General features: G+C 38.5%; 1 protein-coding gene across 4 annotated transcripts in view; it reads left to right on the top strand.

Moving 5' to 3' along the window:
- The window catches only part of LOC109923395 (mothers against decapentaplegic homolog 5), a 72,184-nt gene extending 63,344 nt beyond the window's left edge, over positions 1-8,840 (top strand). For all 4 annotated transcript variants that reach the window (XM_048603622.1, XM_048603621.1, XM_048603623.1 and 1 more), the window contains exons 5-7: positions 3,712-3,933; positions 5,151-5,407; positions 6,435-8,840. In XM_048603622.1, coding sequence (XP_048459579.1) covers positions 3,712-3,933; positions 5,151-5,407; positions 6,435-6,578 — 623 coding nt within the window. In that variant the 3' untranslated portion in view covers positions 6,579-8,840. The remainder of the gene's footprint in view (positions 1-3,711; positions 3,934-5,150; positions 5,408-6,434) is intronic.
- The last annotated feature ends 13,158 nt before the right edge of the window (positions 8,841-21,998 follow it).

Genomic DNA, 21,998 nt, shown 5'->3' with positions numbered 1-21,998 from the left:
GCTATCCAGTCCCCACAACAAGCTGTTTCCTAACTACTGATTCCCTGGCAATTATCAGACACTGATCCAGAATGTTCATAATTTTGCTGTTATATATAACTCCAAATATGCCAGAAACATAGAAAATAGGAGGAGGCTATTTGGCCCTTAAGCCTGCTCTGCTATTCATTATGATGATGGCCAGTCATTCAACTCAATAGCCTATTAGTACTTTTCGCCCATATTATTTGAACCCTCTAGCCCAAGGTGCTATATCCAACTCCCTCTTTAAATCATGCTACATTTTGGCCTTGACTGCTTTCGGCGGTAGAAAATACCATCGACTCATCACACTGAGTAAAGAAATTTCTCATCTTAGTCTTAAAATGTTTCATCTCCTATCCTTTGACTGTGATCCCTGGTTCCAGTCATTGGAATCATCCTTCCTGCATCTAACCTGTCAAGTCCTGTTAGAATTGAACAGTTCTCTATGAGATCACTGATGAAACCTGTCTTCGTACATCATTCCTGCCATCCCAGGAATCAAGCCTGAAGTCTGATAATCCTTAGCTGCACTCCCTCTATAGCAAGAACGTCCTTCCTCTGAGAAGGAAACCCAAACTGCACACAGTACGCCAGGTGATGCCTCACCAAGGCTCTGTATAATTACAGCAAGACTCGTACTCCTGTACTTGAATCCTCTCATTTATGAAGGCCAACATACTATTTACCTCCTTTACTGTCTGCACTTGTATGCTTACCTTCAGCCACTGGTATATGAGGACACCCCAGGTCTTGCTGCACACTTATTCAGATAATCTGTTTTTCTTATACCAAATTGGATAACCTCACATTTATCCATTTTATACTGCATCTTCCTTGCATTTGACCACTCGCTCACCTTGTCCGAATCACAGTCTAGTATCTCTGCATCCTCTTGCTGCTCACCCTCCTACCCAACTACGTGTTATCTGCAAATTTAGAAATATCGCAATTAGTTCCCTCATCCAATCATTAATATATTTTATGAATAACTGGGTCCTTGCATGGACCCACTGGTCGCTGCTGTTCGGTAAAATACCTGTGTATCCCTAATTTTTTTTTCTATCTGTCACGATACGTTACCCGTTCACCTTAATTAATCTACTAAGTGGGACTTTGTCGAAAGCCTTCTGAAAGTCCAAATAAACCGCGTCCACTGACGACGACTCATTAATTCTACTAGTTCTGTTCTCAAAGAATTTGAATAGATTTGTCAAGAATGAGTTCTGTTTCATAAATCTGTGCTCACTCTGTCTAATCCTGCCACTCTTTTCCAAGTGCTCTGCTATTAGATCTTTTATAATGGACTCAGGCATTTTCCCCACTACTCATGTCATGTTGACTGCTTTATAACTCCCAGTTGTGTCTCTCTCTCCCTTTTTTAAATGGAAGAATTGCATTAACCGCCCTGCAATCGCAGGAGCTGTTCCAGAGTCTCTAAAATCTTGGAAGATGACTACCATTGCACTCACCATGTATACGGCCACTTCCTTAAGTACTCTGGGTTGTAGATTAACAGATCCAGGAAATTTGTGGACCTTCAACCCCACTGATTTCTCTATTAATACTGATTTCCTATCTCTCACTAAAGCCTTTGTTCCCCAACATTTCAAGAATGTTTACATTGCATTTCCCTGTCAAATTCTGACCTCATGAACAACTCCAATTTTAATTGCTGCAAAATTGGTGGCTGTACTTTCAGCTGCTAGGCAGGCATTTCCACTGTAACAATGTGCAAAATTGTGTACTTTTGTGGCAAGTCAGAAGATTGGATGAATTCTACAAACCAAGAAAGAGTGACTAGATGAGAGAGAAAAATTAGAGGATGAGAGAAAGCTAGGTATTAATATCAAAGCTCTTATTGTCTATTTATAAAAAGGAAATGATTAGATGTAGTGAGCATTGTTCCATTAGAGGGCGAGACTGGAGAGTTGTTGATGCAAAACAAAGAAATAACTGAAGCCTTGAACAGCGATTTTAGTATCAGTCTTCACTGTGGAAGATACACTTACAATCCCAAAAACAGTTGAAAATCAGAGATGAAGGATGGGTAAGGAACTTCTTCAAGATCATGAAGGAAAAAGTACGAGAAAGACTATTGAAGCTATAGGCTGATAAATCCCCTGGACATGATGGTATGTATAAGATCTTAAAAGAAATGGCTGCAGTGACGGTGGATATTTTGGTTGTAATCTTTCAAAATTCGCTGAATTAAGAAAAGGTCACAGTTGATTGTGGATGTGATGCCCCATCGTGTGGGCTGCTTTGCCCTGATTGGAGTGAAGTTTAAGTGTTGTTGAAGCTGCACTCATCCAGGCAAGTGGGAAGTATTCCATCACATTCCTGACTTGTGCCTTGTGATAGTGAATAGTCTTTGGGGAGTCAGGAGATGAATTACTCACTGCTCGATTCCTAGGTTCTGGCCTACTGTTGAAGCCACAGTGTTTATATGGCTAGTCCAGTTCTATTTCAATTTCTGTTGAATTGTAAGCAACTTCATTTGTGTGTTCTGTGATGATTTCACTGATGGCCATTCTTTAGATTAAGATTCCTCTTGTGCCTTTTTGACTTCAAGAGTAACTGAGTGATCCTGTTAAATGGTGTATGAAAATCTTGTCCATAATCAGTTAAAGATTCAACAATATTGTCATCAAATAAATATTTTCAGTACATTCCATATCGACTCTTCTCCTTCAACTAATAACTTCATACTTATAAGCTATAACCATTGACTCTTCATAAACCAGAGGTATTCCCACAGACGATGTCTGTAGTTTTGAGTAATTTTGCAGCTAATAGAGTTAGGAGTTTATGGCGGGTTTGCCTCAACTCCAACATTGACAATTTTTATTGATGCAAAAGAAAGCAGAACTTTGGGCCACCCAATATGTATACCTTCCACTCCCTCCTCACTTTGTCACTTGTAAAGCATACCAATTTCCAAAAGTTTTCAGTGCATCCAACATGAGATACTGGATATTTTGGAATGAAATTAAGCTGCAGTTTTTGAGTTCTAAATTTTAAATGTCATGTATGTTTTCAGGTTAGCATGAAAACAATCTGCTAGATGGGTGTAACCAGAATATCTGGTAAAGACTATAGGCAGGCTCTGTACAATACGTAAAGATAATTAGCAATGTAGTTTGAGGTTTGCATTCTTTTGTAGACTTTAGGTTATGAATTTGAGAATTTTGAGCAAGAGCAATTGTTCAACTTTTAGCTGTTTAATGCAGTTTTTTTTAGTTTCCTGCAAATAACACATATTTTAAAAATATAAACCACAAAATGCTTTAGAACTGTCCAGGTAGTTCTGCTATAATGCATGTTTCGTTAATGTGAATTGGCTGTAACATGGATTGAATAGTGGACGCTGTTTGGATAACGTGAACTTTCTGCTGTACAGATATAGTGATTTTCTATAGTGATTTCCCTATAGCGCAATTTTCTATAGCTTGAGGTCACACAAGAACACAACTATCGGATTATAGGAGAACTGCCTGTAATTACATGCTTTTTTTTATTTTTAGCTATGATAAACTTATTAAGTTTAAAATTCCTTTTTCTTTTTCTGTGCCCAGGCAGTTCAAATTCAAGCTGGCATGGAGTTATTGTTAGAGAAAAGGGAAAGAGGGAAATACCTTGCAATGCAAAATATATTAACTTAATGTGCTGTAACATGCTTTATTTCAGATGTTCAACCTGTTGCTTATGAGGAACCTAAGCACTGGTGTTCCATTGTGTATTATGAGCTAAATAATAGAGTTGGGGAAGCTTTCCATGCTTCCTCCACCAGTATTTTAGTGGATGGCTTTACTGATCCATCTAACAACAAAAATCGTTTCTGCCTTGGTCTTCTTTCCAATGTAAATCGCAATTCTACTATTGAGAACACTCGGCGGCACATTGGTAAAGGTATGTTTAATTTGTAAATGGATAAACTACCAAAGCCTGGAATAATTTGTTATCATTGAGTGGAATTACTTCTTGTTGTAGGTATATACAGCACGGAAACGGGCCCTTTGGTCCAACTCATCCGTGCCATCAGATATCCTAAATAAACCAAGTCCCATTTGGCCCATATCCCTCTAAACCCTTCCTATGCATTTACCTGTTCTTAAATTAACTTTATGCAAAACCTTGGTTTACATGAGCACATAGCCAACCAGTGATTTTATAAGACCATAAGAAATAGGAGCAGGAGTAGGCCATTCAGCTCCTCAAGCCTTTTCCATCGTTCAGTAGAATCATGGCTGATCCAGCACCCCTCACTTCACTTTCCTGTGCTTTCTCCCCTAACCCTTGATTTCCCTTACTGATCAAGACTCTATCTCAGCTGTGAGTATTCATAAGGGCTCTGCCTCTACAGCTCTCAGGCGAGGAGGTTCAAAGATTCTTAACCCTCTGAGAAGAAATTCCTCGTCCTCTCAGTCTTAAATTAGCACCCCATAATTCTGAGACTGTGCCCTCTGGTCTTAGATTCTCCGATGAGGGGACACATCCTCTCAGCATTTACCTTGTTAAGCCCCTTAAGAATATATGAGAGATTACGGCTCGTTCTCCTAAACTCCAGTAAGTAGAGTCCCAACCTGTTTAATCTTTGCTCATAAGACAGTCCCTCCATACTGGGAATCATCCGGTGAACCTTCTCTGAGCTGCCTCCAAAGAAGTAATACCTATTAAATATGGGGACCAAAACTGCTCCTAGTTCTCCCAATACGGTCTCACCAGTACCTTATACAGTTGCAGTAAGACTTCCCTGCTCTTATACTCCAGTCTCCTTGAAATAAGGGCCAACATTCTATTAACCTTCCTGATTTGTTGCATGTGTGTATCTATCTTTTTTAGTCCGAAAAATGTTGAAGATAAGTAAGTGGAAGAATGCTTTGCTCTAAGTTGCTTGCTTGCAAGGCAGTATTCACCAGAGCAGTTGAAGTTGGTTCCACTTTGTGGAAATAACTTGAAAAAATATATTAAGAGTTTCCTTCAATGTTATCTGTATTGTGACAATGTAAAACAGCTTATTAACTCTCATAAGCATATTGAATGCTTCATAAAAGGATGGCAAGTGAGTTGCAATTCAGTGATTCCAGTAGCAATTTGATTTTATTCTCTTTTTGGAATTTTTGTAGGTGTCCACTTATACTATGTGGGAGGTGAAGTCTATGCCGAATGTCTTAGTGACAGCAGCATTTTTGTCCAAAGTAGAAATTGCAACTATCACCATGGCTTTCACCCAACCACTGTCTGTAAGATACCTAGTGGTTGCAGCCTAAAGATATTCAACAACCAAGAGTTTGCCCAGCTTCTCGCTCAGTCTGTAAATCATGGCTTTGAAGCAGTCTATGAACTTACCAAGATGTGTACCATTCGTATGAGCTTTGTTAAGGTGAGAAGAGGTCAAGACATTAAGCCATGAATTAAGAAAACTTTTTTAATTTTAAGTGAACTCATACACTGTGTTTAAAAAGTTTGAAAAATTCATTGCATGATGCTGAAGAGAAACATCTGCTCTGTTTGGGGAAGTTGTGCAAAAGTACATTGCCTCAGTTTTTGGATGCAGCTCCTTGTACAATGTAGTCCTGAAATTAACTGGGCAGTTAGTGTAATCCTGCAGAGAGACAGTAATTTTCTGAGAGGAAGATAAATATGAGGACTGCTTATGACAAAGGAATTTTTACTTTTTGGTATCTTGTATGAACCAGATTAGGAGCAAATGTACACCACAGTTAAGGCTAATTGGGCAGGGGCCAGTGGTGAAATAAGGCCATGCAGAATGTCTTCTTTGAAGGAGTAGCATATTCAGTAGAGAATTATACTTTAGTTTGTGCAAAGCTAATAATGAATTCATTCACAATTTGGCAAAGGTTTAGAGGTTCTTAATAGTTAGACATGTAAACCTGTTGTTGAAATTGGATTCTTTCCAGTTAGCTTTACGTGGCCTTCATCGTGACAGTGCTCCAACACGTAATTTAAAGTGTCCAGTGTGAAATATGTTTGGTAGTCACTGCCCAGTTGTAGTTAGGATTTTAACAAATCCTAACATAATTTGACATGATATTGCAGGACTAATGATATTAATAGTGTGCTTGCTTTCTTGGTTGAGCCAGCTTTCCTCTGCATCTGACAGGGCATGTAAACAGGTGAAATTCTATTTTTTTTTACTCCATCCATAAAAGCTCACCTTGTATGGCACAGGAAAAAAAAATGAGGCATTACAGAAGGCATGTTATGCTTTCTTTGCATGTTTCTTCCTTCCTATTTTGAAACTACAAGATGAAGAATATGTTTTGAAAAGTTGCATATTCCATACCTTTTGAGCTTAATGTTCATCATTGGCTTCTGTCTTGTGGTATGAATAGACTGTCTAAAAAAAGTCAAACGATCATTTCACGATTTTGTTCCTATTTCCACAGGGTTGGGGTGCAGAATACCACCGGCAAGATGTAACTAGTACACCATGTTGGATAGAAATTCATCTTCATGGTCCACTTCAATGGCTGGACAAAGTTCTTACCCAGATGGGCTCTCCTCATAATCCTATCTCTTCTGTATCTTAACAGCAAAATATAATCTAAGGCTCTGGAAAATACCAGAGGGTGGGAACTTTATTTAAACTGGACACTGTGAAAGGTCTACTGGACAAAGAAAATTTTAAAATATACTTCAAATGGCAATCTTTCAAATTTTCTGACCAATCGTTGGTTGCTTTACCATATTCACGAATTATATATTGAGTAGTATTTATAGGTTTTTGTCATTTGCTTATATGTAACTGCTAACATGACAAAACTATTGATGGATGTCTTTAGAACCTTTTGTGATACTTTCAATCTGATCTGAATGCTTCCAACATTTTGCTTTGGTGTGAAGTTCATGTGTATTGAATGAGCTGTTATGAACATTTATAGGTGGCTAATTATGGGCAGTAAAACTAGAATCTTAAGTTTTAACATGTTGATGCTAATGAGGTGTTCTTTTCTAAATTACAGCAGCATCTCACCACAGTTTTCTTTTTAATACTGTTCTTATCACAGATTTTACAATTCCAGGGAAATTAACCATTAGTGGAGTTTCTGATCAAGAAATTTATCACTTCAGGACACTTGTACCATAACGAACACAGCCATTATCTGAGAAACCTGTGCTGAATATTGATTTTGAAACATTGAACTATCCATTGTATTTGTCATCTTTATAGATGTAAACTGCATCAAGTATTGGAACAAGTCTTAAGTTTTTGTATTATATACTCCTCACGAGTTTCTTCAAGTTGTATGATAGTATGTAGAATTAATTGCCAACAGGCTTTGTAGTGAGACTATCTGTAGCTATTGATAATCTGTGTGTGCTACTGTAGGACTTATTTGATCCTTAGAGCAAGACAAGTGCTGGTGGACCTAAGAATACAACTTATTGAGCATTGTGTGTTCATTGCATCATAACTATTCATAAATGCAAGCATTTCTGCTGTGGTACAGATGCAGGCAGCTTTCAAACATGCATGCATTAAAAGCTTTTTTTAAATATGCTTCTTACCCGTCTATTCCTAGCAATAGATGATGTAAGAGAAAACAGAGTTTAGTGTAGGTCAATACTTAGGTCAAATGAACATCCACCTAATTTGGAGTTCATTCTGTACCGGATAAGCCAAAATTATGTTGCTTCTGTTTGTAATGCCTGAAGTACCTGATATTTACATGAACTGTAGTTTAGGAAAATGGATTGCAATCTGGTATGTATATATTAATTTGTTAAAATAATCTGGAGTGAAACTATGTTATAACTACTCATCGCTTTGACATTTGAAAGATGTATTTCACAGAAAGCAGCAAAAGAAACAAAGTATCTTGTTGCAAGCTATGGCATTCCTTTCACAAGTAGTATTTCCCATTGCAGATGAATGCTGCAGGCAGGAACTCAGCATAAAGTTTGTTTCTGCTTAGGTCTTTGTGAAACCAGGAGTACCTCTTTTCTGAGTTGTATGAATCATGTTTTTTTTTAAGTTTTTCCTTGATGTGCTTGAATTTTCAGCACTAATGACTGAAAATTTCCAACTACACAGCATAAACTGGTAAATCCTGCATAATGGGGTCATGCATTCATTGTATTTGTATACACAATATCAACAGTCGTATTTTTATTTACTGTGTTTCAATAAATTTGTTTAGATCATGTCTAAGAATTGCAAAATATTTTCTAAACAGTCAACTTTTGGACAGAATGTACAGAGTTGGTAGATTTAGGAAATGTCCTGCATCTCTTAAGGTGTTCTCAGTTTTGGACGTTCGCATTTGTTAAGCAAAAGCTGAACAGTATTAATGTAAAATACTGTTGAATTATAAGTTGGAGGATGTGACATTCTCTTCTTGTAAAGTTAGCTTTTCTTCTTTAAAGACATAAATATGGAAAACAAATGGTCATTAATAGCTGGAAAGTAAATGCTGAAAGTTTTCTAAATGCCTCTTTAATTTCTCTCCTCGGCCTTCCTTTCCCTCGCAATCCTTCGTTTACTAAGTTGCAATTTGTTAGAAGATAGGGAATAAATGAGATTGACCGTATCCTAAATAAATAGGATTTTTGCAGTTGCCTTCTGGTATTCTTTACTAACCTTTTCGTTTTTGATGTTTTGGTCCTTTTTTGGCAGTGCTAATTGCTTTGTTGTTCGTATACATCTGCATTTTTATATTTGTGAATCTGCCATTGCTTACTCTTTATTTTACGCACACAAACCATGGGAAGGTTTGAACATGTTTGAGTCTACAGAGCATGGATATTTCTGTGTACTGCCAAATTTTTCGAATAAAGCCGATGTCTATTAATAGTGTCTTTATCATTTTCTGTGAAGTGGTGGAATTTATTTGGAAACTAATCAAACTACATTTTCTAAGATTGATTAATTCAACACTACATCAAATGATATTCACATGGAACTACAACATGGTGTAGCTCATGCTATGAATAGAAATACACAGGAAAATAGATACTGGACTGTGGAGGAATAATTTACTTTTAGGAGGCAAGTGAATGAAGTGTGAAGAAGAGAGGAGCTAATGTGGTTGAATACACCACAAGACATCATTTCAGTGTACAAATAAGTATAAAATGGGCGAGGAATTCATGAGCTGCTTGTTGTAACCATTTGCTGCTTTGCTGGGCATCTTAATGCAATGAACAGTATATAAAGAGCTATCCTTCGTTTCTTCCCTCTTGGCTGTCCTGTCTGTGTTTTACCATGGTGTTTCTTTTTTAACCACACCAATTTGATCAGTTGACTGAATTGTTATAACAAGGTGTAGAGCTGGATGCACACAGCAGGCCAAGCAGCATCAGAGGAGCAGGAAGGCTGACGTTTTGGGCCTAGACCTCGGCCGGAAACGTCAGCCATGCTGCTTGGCCTGCTGTATTCATCCAGCTCTACACCTTGTTATCTCAGATTCTCCAGCATCTGCAGTTCCTACTATCTCTGACTGAATTGTTACGTTCTCTCAGCATCATAATGCTTGATTAATTGTTATCATATGATAACCCCATTAAAATGAAAGGGAAATGCAATTATAGATATATTTTCACACTTGGATCCAACTTGAATTATGAAGAAACAGTAATTATTTACTTTGCCTATATCCTTCATTATTAACTACTTTTTCATTAAAAGATACTAAGGACGACCTCCAGTCGATTCCTGTCCCTGAGCTAGCTAGCTATTACTCTGAAGCCTGTGCACTTGTACTACTCTCCATGCATGCAGCCTGAATGATCAATCCTTAACACTGTCCAGTCTTGAGCGATTGATTGGTTGATCAGCGGGAAACAACTCCAGTATGTCAAGTCTGCCACGGTCAGTCAATTGTACATTCATTTAGGATATCTGCATGTTTTTCCTGGAAGAAGCTTTTCATTTTAACAAACCTTGGGCCCAGATCAGCATGTTGGTGGCAATTCGTAGTAGCTATTTTCTTACAGCTTTTGTGTCATCCAATCAACTAAATGATATTTGCTCAGTGTGATCCTGTTGTCAACCACTCTTTGTTTTGCTGATAAATGGCCATTTGCCATATCTGATGTCCTGTGTCTGGTTTTAACAGGACTTAAGCTAGACATACTGTGTCATCTCTCCAACTGAGTTGTAATACTTAATTTAAACACACATTCCTTTAGCAAACTCTTATAGATGGACCAGTATCTTAAACCAAATAACTACGGATGCTGGAAATCAAACAGAAACATAGATTGCTGGAGAAACTCGGCAATCGGAAGAAGGGTCATTGGACCTGAAACCTTGGCTCTGCCATCTCTTAGATGCTGCCAGATTTGCTGAGTTTATCCTGCGATTTCTGTATTTGTTTGTTTTCCTTCTATTGATTAGGTCACTATCCAACCAACTGAGCCTTCAATACAGCAGGCTTCATATACATGTTCTCATTTTGGCTGACCCAGCAAACTTAGAGTTGCCACCCACAGTGTGGATGGTCACTAATGATGCAAGGGGGATTGGTGATGAGAGAAGATGAACATGGGGTCATGAGGTGGGTGTAGGGTTGCAAGTAGCTCAGAGTATTAAGCTCAAAGTCTGAAGGTAATTTGCATGTGTTGAAAGTTTGTAGGTTGCGATATGGCAGTGGGTGGGGCAGGGAGAAGTGGTTGTTGGAGCTGAGGGGTATTAATGAGAGAAAGGGGCTCAGTGAAAACCACACCAGTCAAATAGTATGACAGCATAAAGGCATTGGAGGAATTGAGTGCCAATGAAATAGTGGTATCTGCATAGTTGAATGATGTCACCAAGAAATTGTATGTGGAAAAGGAGAGGGGGAAAAAAGAGATTCTTCCTCTGGTGAAGGTCTCTAAGATAAATGGGAAGATGGGTTACGGTGGAAAGATAAGTTTTATAGTACAGAATCCTCAGGTTAACAGTTTCTTATTTTAAAAAAAAGACTGGGTAGGCAAATAATTAGTCTGATGTCAATGCATTTATAGCATTTATAGATCCTATAATCTTGTTGAGAATGAGCATTTCTGGTAGTGACTTGCACAATCAGTTCATCCAAGCAAATAGTGTTAATGCATTTAAGGCAAATTTGGATAAGTATATTAAAGGAGAAAAGAATAAATGTTTGTGAAAGGTTTTGATGTGGAAAACTAGGAGGATGTTCCAATGGAACATTTTAAAAAAAAAAAAAAAAAAAAAACTGGCACAGACCATTGCTACTGTGCAATATATCCATGTAATCCTATTCAATATATCATGTAAGAGGTTCTTTTCCAAAGCCGTGTGGCCCTTCATTTCCATGTTCTAAAAGGACGAAAGATGATTAAGGTAGCGATGGGGGAAAGAAGTCTTTCAATATTAAGAATCCTAGAGATCCACAGGATGGAAAAAGGCCCTTTGGCCTGTTGTTTGCCCTGGTCAAAAGCAATCACTTAACTCCTATAATCTTGTTTTCCAGCACTTAGCCCCATAGCCTTCTACACCTTGGCATTGCAAGTGCACATCTAAATACTTAAGTGTTATGAGGGTTTCTGCCTCTACAGCTTTACAGGCAGATAGTTCCAGATTCCCACCACCCTCTGGGTGAAAAGATTTTTCTTCTCCTGTAAACCTTCTGCCTCTTACCTGTTCATTGACTCCTCCACCAACTGAGAGAGTTTCTCCCTGTCTACCCTATCTATGCCCCTCATAATCTTATACATCTCAATCATGTCCCCTCAATCTCTTCAGCTCAAAGGTAAACAACTCCAGTCTGTCCATTCTCTTCATAACTGGAAATGCCCAGCCTAGGCAACATCCTGTTAAATCTCTGTAACCTCTTCAGTGCTATCCCGTCCCTCCTATAATCACTGTAAACAATGTTACAGTGTACAGTTCTAATATAACCGCCCTGCTCTTAAACTCTGTTTCGACTCAAAAAAGGCAAGTATATTAGATGCCGCCTTAATCACTTTATCCACCTGTCCTGATACCTTTAAAGGACCGATGTAAATGCGCACCAAGGTCGCTCTGATCTATTCATCCTGTATCCCTTATTTGTCCTGCCCAAGTGCATCGTCTCACGTTTATTTGGATTGAATTCCATTCACTACTGATCAGCCCGTCTGTATCCTCTTATCATCTAAGGATATCCTCTTTCCAATTTACCACCCCCCACCCCTGCCAGTGACTTGTTTACACATTCGTAGAATATATCAATTTAAATCTGGCAAATTAGAGTTATGGTTACTGAAGTATAAATAGAAGTGTATGAATGATTTCTGGTTTCCAGTGGTCTAAAAGCTAATTTGATTTCCATACACCTGTTGTATCATTTATTTTGGCTCAGTTTCTTTTATTGTTCCTATCGAGTGGGAATGAGTTATAAAAGTTAATCTATGGAAATCAACAGCTTTTAGTTTGAGGTAATTTCTCTGTTCATGGTATCCTGAAAATTTGTGTATATTAACTGCATCTATGTTAGCATTTCAAAGTGATATGACTTATAAGACTCTCATGACTTCACTGAGCTACAGAACAAGATTTTGGAGCAGGTGATTAAAGAGGTAAGTATTAAGGAAGGAAGTGAGCCAGATGGAGTCTTGCATGAGTTATTATCTTGTGATATGTTTCTAAACATATTGTCCAGAATTGGGGGATAAAAGGACACGTCAAAGTGAACACCTAGGTGTAGTTTATGAAAAAATATGATTCCAAAAAGGGACACATTTGATCAGCACTTCACTGTATTCGGGGGCATTCTGATCTTATATCAAGACTCCAGACACCATTTATTAGTGATCTCAATCGAAGTTTCAAACATTTAAAAACAATGCAAGGTGTATGATATGAGAATATGAGACTAAAACTAAACAAAAAAGGCTTCCAAATGAAAATTTTACACTTTTGGATCAAAGTATTAACTGAAAAGAATTCCCATCCTCAAAATGACTGATATGCACCATTCAAAGTAAATCTTAGGTTGAACTCCTAGGACCTCTTCTCTCACAGGCCTTATGTACGCACTCTTTGTAAACTGAAATTGTACCCAAGGACTGGAGGCTGGTGAATGTTACATGCCTGTTCCAAAACAAAAGAGAATCATGACAACTATAGACTAGCTAATGTGTGATTGTCTCACATTAAAAATTGATAAACAAACCTGTTTACGTGTTATCTCTTACAACCAGAGGTAACAGGGATTAGTGAAGTACAGATCTTGCTGATCTATGTTCTTTCAGGAAATTTGAGTATAAAAGTGAATAAAACAAGCTATGTGATTAGAAAGCAGCCTGAAGAGTTGGACAAGATTGCGTTTTCTCTCTCCCCTGTATTCATTATATGTTGTCAGAGGATTGAGATAGATGGTATAAAGGTGGGAAGGAGAGTTGCAAACAAGATCTATGTTGTCACCTTAAAACAACAAATGAAGAGGATTTGGAAAAAATACATAATTGTAAAGGAAAGTAATAGATTTAGGCATAAAGTCAACTGAAAAATGTATTCTGTGGGTACAGTAAAAGATGCTGCAATATGCAATATCAGAGTAAATGGAAGCAAGTTAGAGTATTTTAATCAATTCAACTATCTGGAACTAACCAACATAGAATACCAAAAGTAGTACTGAAATTTAAAACAGGAATATTCAACTTAAAAGTGTTTTTACAAAATTACTCAACTTTCCAACATGTCAGCTTGAGACTTGAAGTACAAATCCATGTACTAAACTAACAAAAACAAAAGTTGTTGGAAAAGCTCAGCAGGCCTGGCAGCATCTATAAAGAAAAAAGTAGAGTTAACGTTTTGGGACTGGTGAAACTGCAACATCTGGTTGCTAATGAATTCTTGATGTGAAATTTGAGAGCATTGGGAAAGAGGAAGGAAAAATCAACAGCTTTAAAATGTGCTGCTTAAAAGTAGGCTGAGTAAAAAGAAGGTAACAAAAGAAATGAATGAGGTCGGAATAATGAGAGAGCACTTAAACAATATCAAAGGAAGAAAAAAACCATTCTCCTGATATATAATCCATGCAGAAGAGTGGGAGAACCTAATCAGCACCAGAAGGATTAATAAAGGATTAGTAAGAGGCCAACAGTGAAGAAAACAGCTGGACATACTAAAAATTGGCTTTACCAGTAGTCCTGACATTAAGGTTATCTCTGTTGCTATGAAAGTTTGGAAACCCATGGTCACTGATGTCACAAAGCATAGCATTTAGATGATGATGATAAAGGCAATACAATAAGAAGCATTTTTAATTTTGACAAAGTGTGCGACAATGTGTCGAGCATTTTTACTTGAATGGTAATATTTACGAATATCATCAGTCATTTTTTAAAGGATCAATGTTAAAGGGTTGTGAACATTGTGCATTTGAGTATCTGAACCCTTTTTAAAAGGGGTCACTAGAAGGTCATTAGGGCATGCATTGAGAAGTCCCTTTAGGAAGTCACATAGCTGGTTTAAGGCTTTTACTTTTTTTGAAGTTCAGTTTTGAGGTACAGCCTGCTGAGAGAGAAGCTATTTCATTCATCCTTTGCCTATCTGAGAAAACCGTTTTGAGTATCCAGTGTGGTAATTGAAACTCTGATCCACATGTTCTCCTGAAAATCTGCTGAGGCATTATTCTCCGTGATTCCTCACAATGTCTTTTTGAACAAACTGCTTTTGAAAATCCCAGTGAAAACCTCCCATGTTTAGTACCCATGTGTGTGCAAGAACAGTGCAAGTCATCAGCATGAACATTTCACATCTTACCCTTTTTCTCTTCAACAACTAATATATATACTGGCCAAAGTTTTCCACCCCCCTCTCCCCCACCCCAGAGCTAAACTCTGCAGACGAACAGTTTTTTTTTTGTCTTCAATTGGTGTGTAAGGAAATGTGGTGGAGGGGAGGAAAAGGGAAAATATTTATTCAGAAAGATAGAAAAGAGAAATAAAGTAGAAGGGTGGTTTTTTTGATAAGGAGAACATTGCAGAACTGGAAAAGAATTTTTCAGATTTAAAGGACAGAATTAACTTGGCTAAAGCTAAGGAATATGAAGGGTGCAATTACGTTCTCAGTGTAATTGATAGATCACTAGCTAGTGGGAAGGATAAAGGATATCGAGGAAGAAATCTGCAAGGTGTAAACAGCATACACAGTTACAATGTTTTGTTGACTCAGGTAATGGTAGTATAAGGGGCTGCACTGAGCAACTGTTCCTAGATTGTGTCCAGCAGAATTTCCTACAGCAGTATGAACCTAGAACAACAAGAAAGACATTGCTAGACCTGGTTGTAAGGAATGAGGTGGGTCAAGTAAAGTAAGTGACAGTAGAGAACTATTGAAGGGACAGTGATAATTGCATCATAAGATTTAGGATGCCAATAGGGAATTGTGTTTGTCAAACCAGAGTAAGAATAATCAACTAGCAGAGAGTGAACTTCAATGGAACACATTCAAAGCTGGATTGGGTTGACTGGAAAAACCATAGCTAGCTAATGGGATACCTTCACAGAGGCAATGGTTTGAGCGCAGTCAGGTTTAAAATCCCTTAAAAGGGAGGGTAGGACAATCCAATCTAGTGCTCCCTAGATGACAAAGGAGATGCAAATTAAGAAAAAGTGTGCTGATGACAGTATTTTTAAAATTCTCTTGGGGATGTCGGTATCACTGGCTGTCCAGCATTGATTGCCTGATCCTAGTTGCGCTTGAGAAGGTGGTGGTGAGTTGCCTTCTTGAACTACTGAAGCTCATGTTGGAGGTAGACCCATAATACCAGTAGGAAGGGGATTGAAGGATTTTGACCCAGTGATAGTGAAGGAACAGCAATATATTTCCAAGTCAGGAGGGGGAGTGACTTGGAGGGGAACTTGCAGGGGGTGGTGTTCCCATATATCTGCTCCCCTTGTCCTTGTGGATGGAAGTTGTCATGGGTTTAGAAGGTGAATTCCTCGGTGAATTCCTGCAGTGCATCTTGTAGGTAGTACAGACTGCTGCTACTGAGCGTCAGTGGTGGATTGGATGCTTGTGGAAGTGGCGCAAACCAAGTGGGCTGCTTTGTCATGGATGGTGTCAAGCTTCTTGAGTGTTGTTGGAGCTGCACTTATCCAGATATGTGGGGAGTTTTCCATCACATTTTCTGATTTATACTTGGCAGTTGGTGGCCAGGCTTTGGGAGTCAGGAGGTGAATTACATGTTGAAGTTTGCCTAGCCTCTGGCCTGCTCTTGTATTTATTTTATGAGTCTAGTTGAGTTTCTGGTCAATAGTGATCTCCAAGAATGTAGGTAGTGGGGGATTCAATGATGACAATGCCATTGAATGTCAAGGGGCACTAGTTTGATTGTCTCTTATTGGAGAGGGTCATTGCCTAGAATGTTACTTGCCATTTGTCAGCCCAAACCTGGATATTATCCAGATCTTATTGAATATGGACTGCTTCAGTATCTGAGGAGTCATGAATTTTGCTGAAATATACAAACTTGAAGATAGGAACAAGAGTAAGCCATTTGATCCCTCATGCTGCTTTGCCTTTGAACATGGTCATGGCTTATCATTGAACTTAATAACCTAATCCTGGCTTTCCCCTATATCCCTTGATCCATTTAGCCACAAAAGCTATATCTGCGTCTTTCTTGAAAACATCATGTTTTAGCCTCTACCACTTTCTGTGGTTTTATATTCCACAGACTCTCCACTCTCTGGTTGAAGAAATTTCTCCGTATCTCAGCCCTAAAAGGTTTATCCCTTATCCTTAACCATGGCCCTGGTTCTGGACTCCCCAAACATTGGAAACATCCATCCTGTGTCTAACCTGTCTAGTGCTGCTAGAATTGTATAGATTTCTTGAAATCCCCCCTCATTCTTCTGAACTCCAGTGAACACAATCCTAACCAACTTAATATCTCTTCATATGCCATTCCTGCCATCCCAGGAATCAATTTAGTAAACCTTCACCGCACTCCCTTCTATAGCAAGAACATCCTTCCTCAGATAAGGAGACCAAAACTGCATTCCAGGTGTGGCCTCACCTGCATAATTCCCACTTCACCAGCATGAGTACCGTTATCTTCCCTCAGATATCCCACAATCATTCTATATCCGCTACTGTACCAACCTCGCACCAAGGCTCATACTCCACTAATCTCACAATTGTCTACAACATCTTCCTTCACTTGCTGTCATCTCCAACCTCCAACTAACCCTGCCTGCCCCCTGTGTTGCCTACCCACTTGCTCGGAACACTTCCCCACTTACATCAAAGCTAACAGCTGGGTTATCCACCTTAATCTCCAATTAATTCCTGCCCTTTTTCATTTCAGAAGGAAAACAACTCGCAATAGGACAGTAAGACTGAAGATGGGTTGTAGGCTGCTCTACATTTAGCTCCTCACCCATTATGTGGAGGGCATCCTCACTCTGACCACCCTGAGTGGCTGACTGACTGACTGACTGTGACTAAGTAACTGGGCAGGTATCAGAGGCTGCCTTTGACTTACTGTGCCAGGATCTGCTGAGTAAAGGCTACCTCCCTTGATATGGCTGATAACCATGGCAGGCTTCTTGGCTTTATGTGTGCACTAAACAGTAAGGTATAGCAGAAGTAATGTTAGCCTGCTATCTCTGGTTGAATGCAAGAAAGCAAGGCAGGGATGCTCTGAGCATCCAGCTAAGTTAGGAGTGAGCGCTATGGCAGTGAGTGAAGAGCTAGGAGATGCAGTTTGATCTACTCTGTGAGCTGGCTGTATGTCCTTGGGCACTCAATATCAATGAATCGCAATGATAGTTGCAGGTGCAGCATTAAGTTACAGAAGCAAGCTGTAAGTGGATTGGAGATATACCAAAGGGTCCTTCGAGGCATGCACACATCAGATCCCAATGTTCCTGGATGTTGGGTGCATGTAGCTGGTGCCCATGAAGCTTGGCCTGAGATGTTGGCATTGGGGTCCAATGTGGGGGTCCTTGGAGTAATCATTGGACTGCAGTCATCAGGTACTCACTCTGACTTTCACACTGGAAATTATCCACATTTAGCTTGCTCAGTGTATTTGGTAAGCTAGGAAGTTGAATACTAACAGGGTGAGTCATGCCATTAAGAAGGCATTTGACAAGCTATAATCCCCCCTAATTGGTAACTCCCTGCTGCTTAGTGAGAAGCTCGCCTAACTGCTCATCAAATGTATAAAAGATAAAACAAGTTGCTCCCAACATGGAGGTAGGCTTCTCGCTAGATTCTGCCCCATATCTTGCCATAAGCCCACTTTGTTCAGGCCCAAATAAGATTCTGCTATTGTTTTATTCTGCGAGTGATCTGGAATGCATTGCATAAGTGAGTAATGGAAGCAGATCTAATGGTCATATTCAAAGGAAAATTGCATAGATATCTGAAGAAAAAGTTGCAGGGCATTTAATGGGGTTTGCAAAACTAAGCCTATTTTTAAAATAAGTTTTCCATCATACACGTGATTAATTAATGTTTTATTAAATAATGCTCATTGCGGTAGAACTGTTGACTTAACTGCTGTTTATCAAGTTAATGAATTAAACTGCCTTCTAATAAAACTCCACCTTTCTTACGAAGGGCCTGTTAAGTTAAAATACTTGTTAAAATTATTTGTTTAAGCCCCTTTCAGCTTCTGGATGTCTTCCATCTCATATACATGAAATTCTTCAATTTTGTTTTGTTTCCTTTTGGGAAAAAGAATGGCAGTGAAGTGGTAAGTGGTTTGGATGCCAAGTGAGGTGTGGCTGTAATAGGTGAATGATATCTGGAATTTTATGGTGGATAAACCGTGGCTCAATACTTTCCATTTGTGAATGAACAGGGAGAAAAGGAATAAGACTGAAGATTCTCACTGAAGGAACTTGGTATGAGGATTCTTGCACAGAATGCTTCAGGTGTCTGTTGGGGTGTAGACTAGAAAATAATTGGTTTTTCACAATGAAGGATGTGAAACATTCTGGGGATCTGAGGATCTGCAGATTACAGGTAAGAGATCCAGCACAGGCTTTGAAGATCGAATAGCCTCCCACTACAGTGTTATTTCTGTCGTTTTTGGAAATCTTGCTGTTACCAAATCTTAACCCTAGAGTGTAGTATATACATATTGATATTGAGCTGAGTTTAAGATAAGGTGAGCAGCATCTGAAACATTGAACACACAGCCCTATCTCCAAATTTGCATTTTGGTTCAGAACATAAGGAATGGGAGATGGAGTAGTCTTTTGAGTCCATTTCGTCATTCGACATTCGTTCATGGCTGATCAACTTGAACTTCATCTTTCTGCACTCACTTAATTTCACTTCCTTCTCTTAGCACTTAAAAATCAATCAATGACTGTCTTGAAAATACTTGATGACTGAGGATCCACAGTTCTCTGGGCAGAGAAATCTAAGGATTCGCAACCCAAAGTGAAGAAATCTTTCTCCGTCTCAGTCCTAAAACGGTAATCTCTTCTTCTGAGAATAAGTTCAGGTTGACCTGGGCTGAATGGCTTTAATGTGTGAAATCCAAATACGGAACTGATTGAGGTTCAGAATTCAGGTATGTCTCCTCACAGCCTGAGTCCAAGCCACTGCACAAAGGTATCAGAAGGGAGTTGAGGCCTATGGAAAATGATATTGCCTGATAAGTTAGCTTGCACCTTGAGCAGGGGCTTCTGACCGTAGTTCCAGAGTAAACATCAATGGATTATAGGATTGCCATGAATTACAGTTGAGATATCAGGTATTACAACCATAATTAGCAATCACGTGCAGGTTGTCGGTGAATTATTATTTGACTGTTTATAATATATTGACTGTAACCAGCATTAGTTTTTGATTAAATTTTGTGAGTTATTATTAGCTATTGATGAAATCAGAGATTGTGCCATTCCCTGCAGCATCTTGTTTTTTACTTTGAGAATCCCAGCCCCACCTTTAGCTTCCTTTCTTCCCAAACATCAATTTTTCATCACCTACTTGCTGCTGAAATTCTTGTTCTTGGAACTCATTGCACAGCCACTGCTGGTAAAATCAAAACAAAGATATTCAACTCAGAAATGTTTTGCAAGATGGGATATAGGCGTTGTCAACTATGACTTGCTTTTCTTGTCGATCAAACATTTATTTGGATCACCACACAGGAGCTATGACTATCCTAGCCTATGGAGATGGATGTGGGTTCTTATTGCAATATGTGATGAGCTTTAGACACTGGGAAATCATCAACCTGCCAGTACAATTTTCATCTATACTCTAGTATTCCCACTCACATTCTTTAGTTTCTTTAGTTACACCATGATCCAGAGGTGTTTGAATAACCATCAGATACTATCCATGTTAAAACTGAAGTGAAAGTGGTTAGTTTAGCGATTATTAGATTCTCAACTCTGCTTTCAAATCCCACATGGCCTCATCCTTTCTTTGTCTCTAATCTCCTCCAGTTCCACAACTGTTTGAGATATCTCTACTCTGCTGTGGACACATGAGCGCCCTCAATCTTACTTGCTGCACCATTGATGGCTATGTCTTCAGGTGCCAAGCCCCTTTGCAACCTTCCTAAACTCTATCCCTCTCTTCCTGCCTTTACAACCTACATTTTGACAAAACCTTTGATTATCTAATGTATGATTCAGTGTCAAATTTTCAGTGCCTTGGGACATTTTATTAAGTTAATGCTCCCATTCCAGAGACTTGAATACAAGATCCAGATTTGCAATGCACTGCAGTACCCAGGGAGTGCTGTGCTGCCAGAGTGCAATATTTCAGATTAGATATTAAACTAATGTCCCATCTACTTTCAAAGTTGGCTATTAAAGATATTATGGCACAATTTTGGAGAAGATCAAAGAAATATACTTGGCATCCTGACCAACTTATTCCTCAATTAACACACAACAACAAATTTTCTGATCATTATCACCCTTTGTAGAGATTCACAGAGCTCAAATTTGCATAAATCATTACAACGGTGACTACATGTCAAGTGTATACTGTATTGGCTACAAAATAGCTTGGGATGGCCTGAAACTGTGAAAGGTGTTATATAACTACAAGTCATTTTTAATATAAATGCAGATTTTTCTGAAGCATTGTAAATATCGACATGTTCAATAACAGTGGTAAAATCACTCCAAAGTCTACTTTTATTTAGGTTAAAAATAATACAGTGTACAAGAGACTTTCAACATTAACCAGTTAACTATTGGTGTACTCAAACATATTTTTCAAACTGTGCTGGCTAATTGATAACTTTTATTTTTATGACTACTATTGAAACAGCTACAAAGTTGATTTCTTTTTTAAAAACTACCCAGACTTCAATGCTTTTCCTTTTCAAATAACTTGAAGTTCTGTCTTTTTTTCCTGACAGCAACACCTTTGTAGAATTTATGAATAATTTTCCCGAATGTTGATCTGCAGCAGATGAACAAAAGGAAGCCCTGTGTGACTGTGAAGCTAATTCAATATGAAGCCATAAATTATGTAAATCTGCATTTAGACAGAGGGAACAATGGGTACGTTTTCAGTCCAGTTGGCATCTTTTACAAAATCACCAACAATAGCAAAAGCTGGGCTTAAGACTAAGCGAAGCTGGGATCATCATTTGTGTTCTAAAGTTTGTTCGAAGTCTTAATAAGTTATTATTCATTTCTTAATCCACAGATAGAGTCAGTTAAAAAAACTTTCAAATTTAAAATCGAAACTTTTGATGTGTATTTTTGAATTTTTTCAGCATTACTGTCCAAAATGGGTCCGGTGGAAATCTGAGGTATTGATGACATTTCTTGACTCGCTACTAATTTTCAGTTAACTCTAGCATGGTATGTGTACATTCCTTTTAGACTTTAAAATAAAATACTGTGGATCAGGCTTTGTTGCCAACCTTTGAGCCAAACCTCATGTTTTTACTGTAAAGGGGACATTTTTGAGCATGACACTAGCAGCTGTTGCTTTGGCAAGGCCTACAAAATGTGGGTGCTGATGGCTATTTCATAATCTATTGAATGCAGTTCTTAGGTGCATATATCAATGATACATA

Source organism: Rhincodon typus, chromosome 12 (assembly GCF_021869965.1).
Source record: "Rhincodon typus isolate 14 chromosome 12, sRhiTyp1.1, whole genome shotgun sequence".
In the NCBI taxonomy this organism is placed as follows: Eukaryota; Metazoa; Chordata; class Chondrichthyes; order Orectolobiformes; family Rhincodontidae; genus Rhincodon; species Rhincodon typus.
Note: the sequence above shows the minus strand (reverse complement) of the source record. Positions and strands in the feature narration are given on the sequence as shown.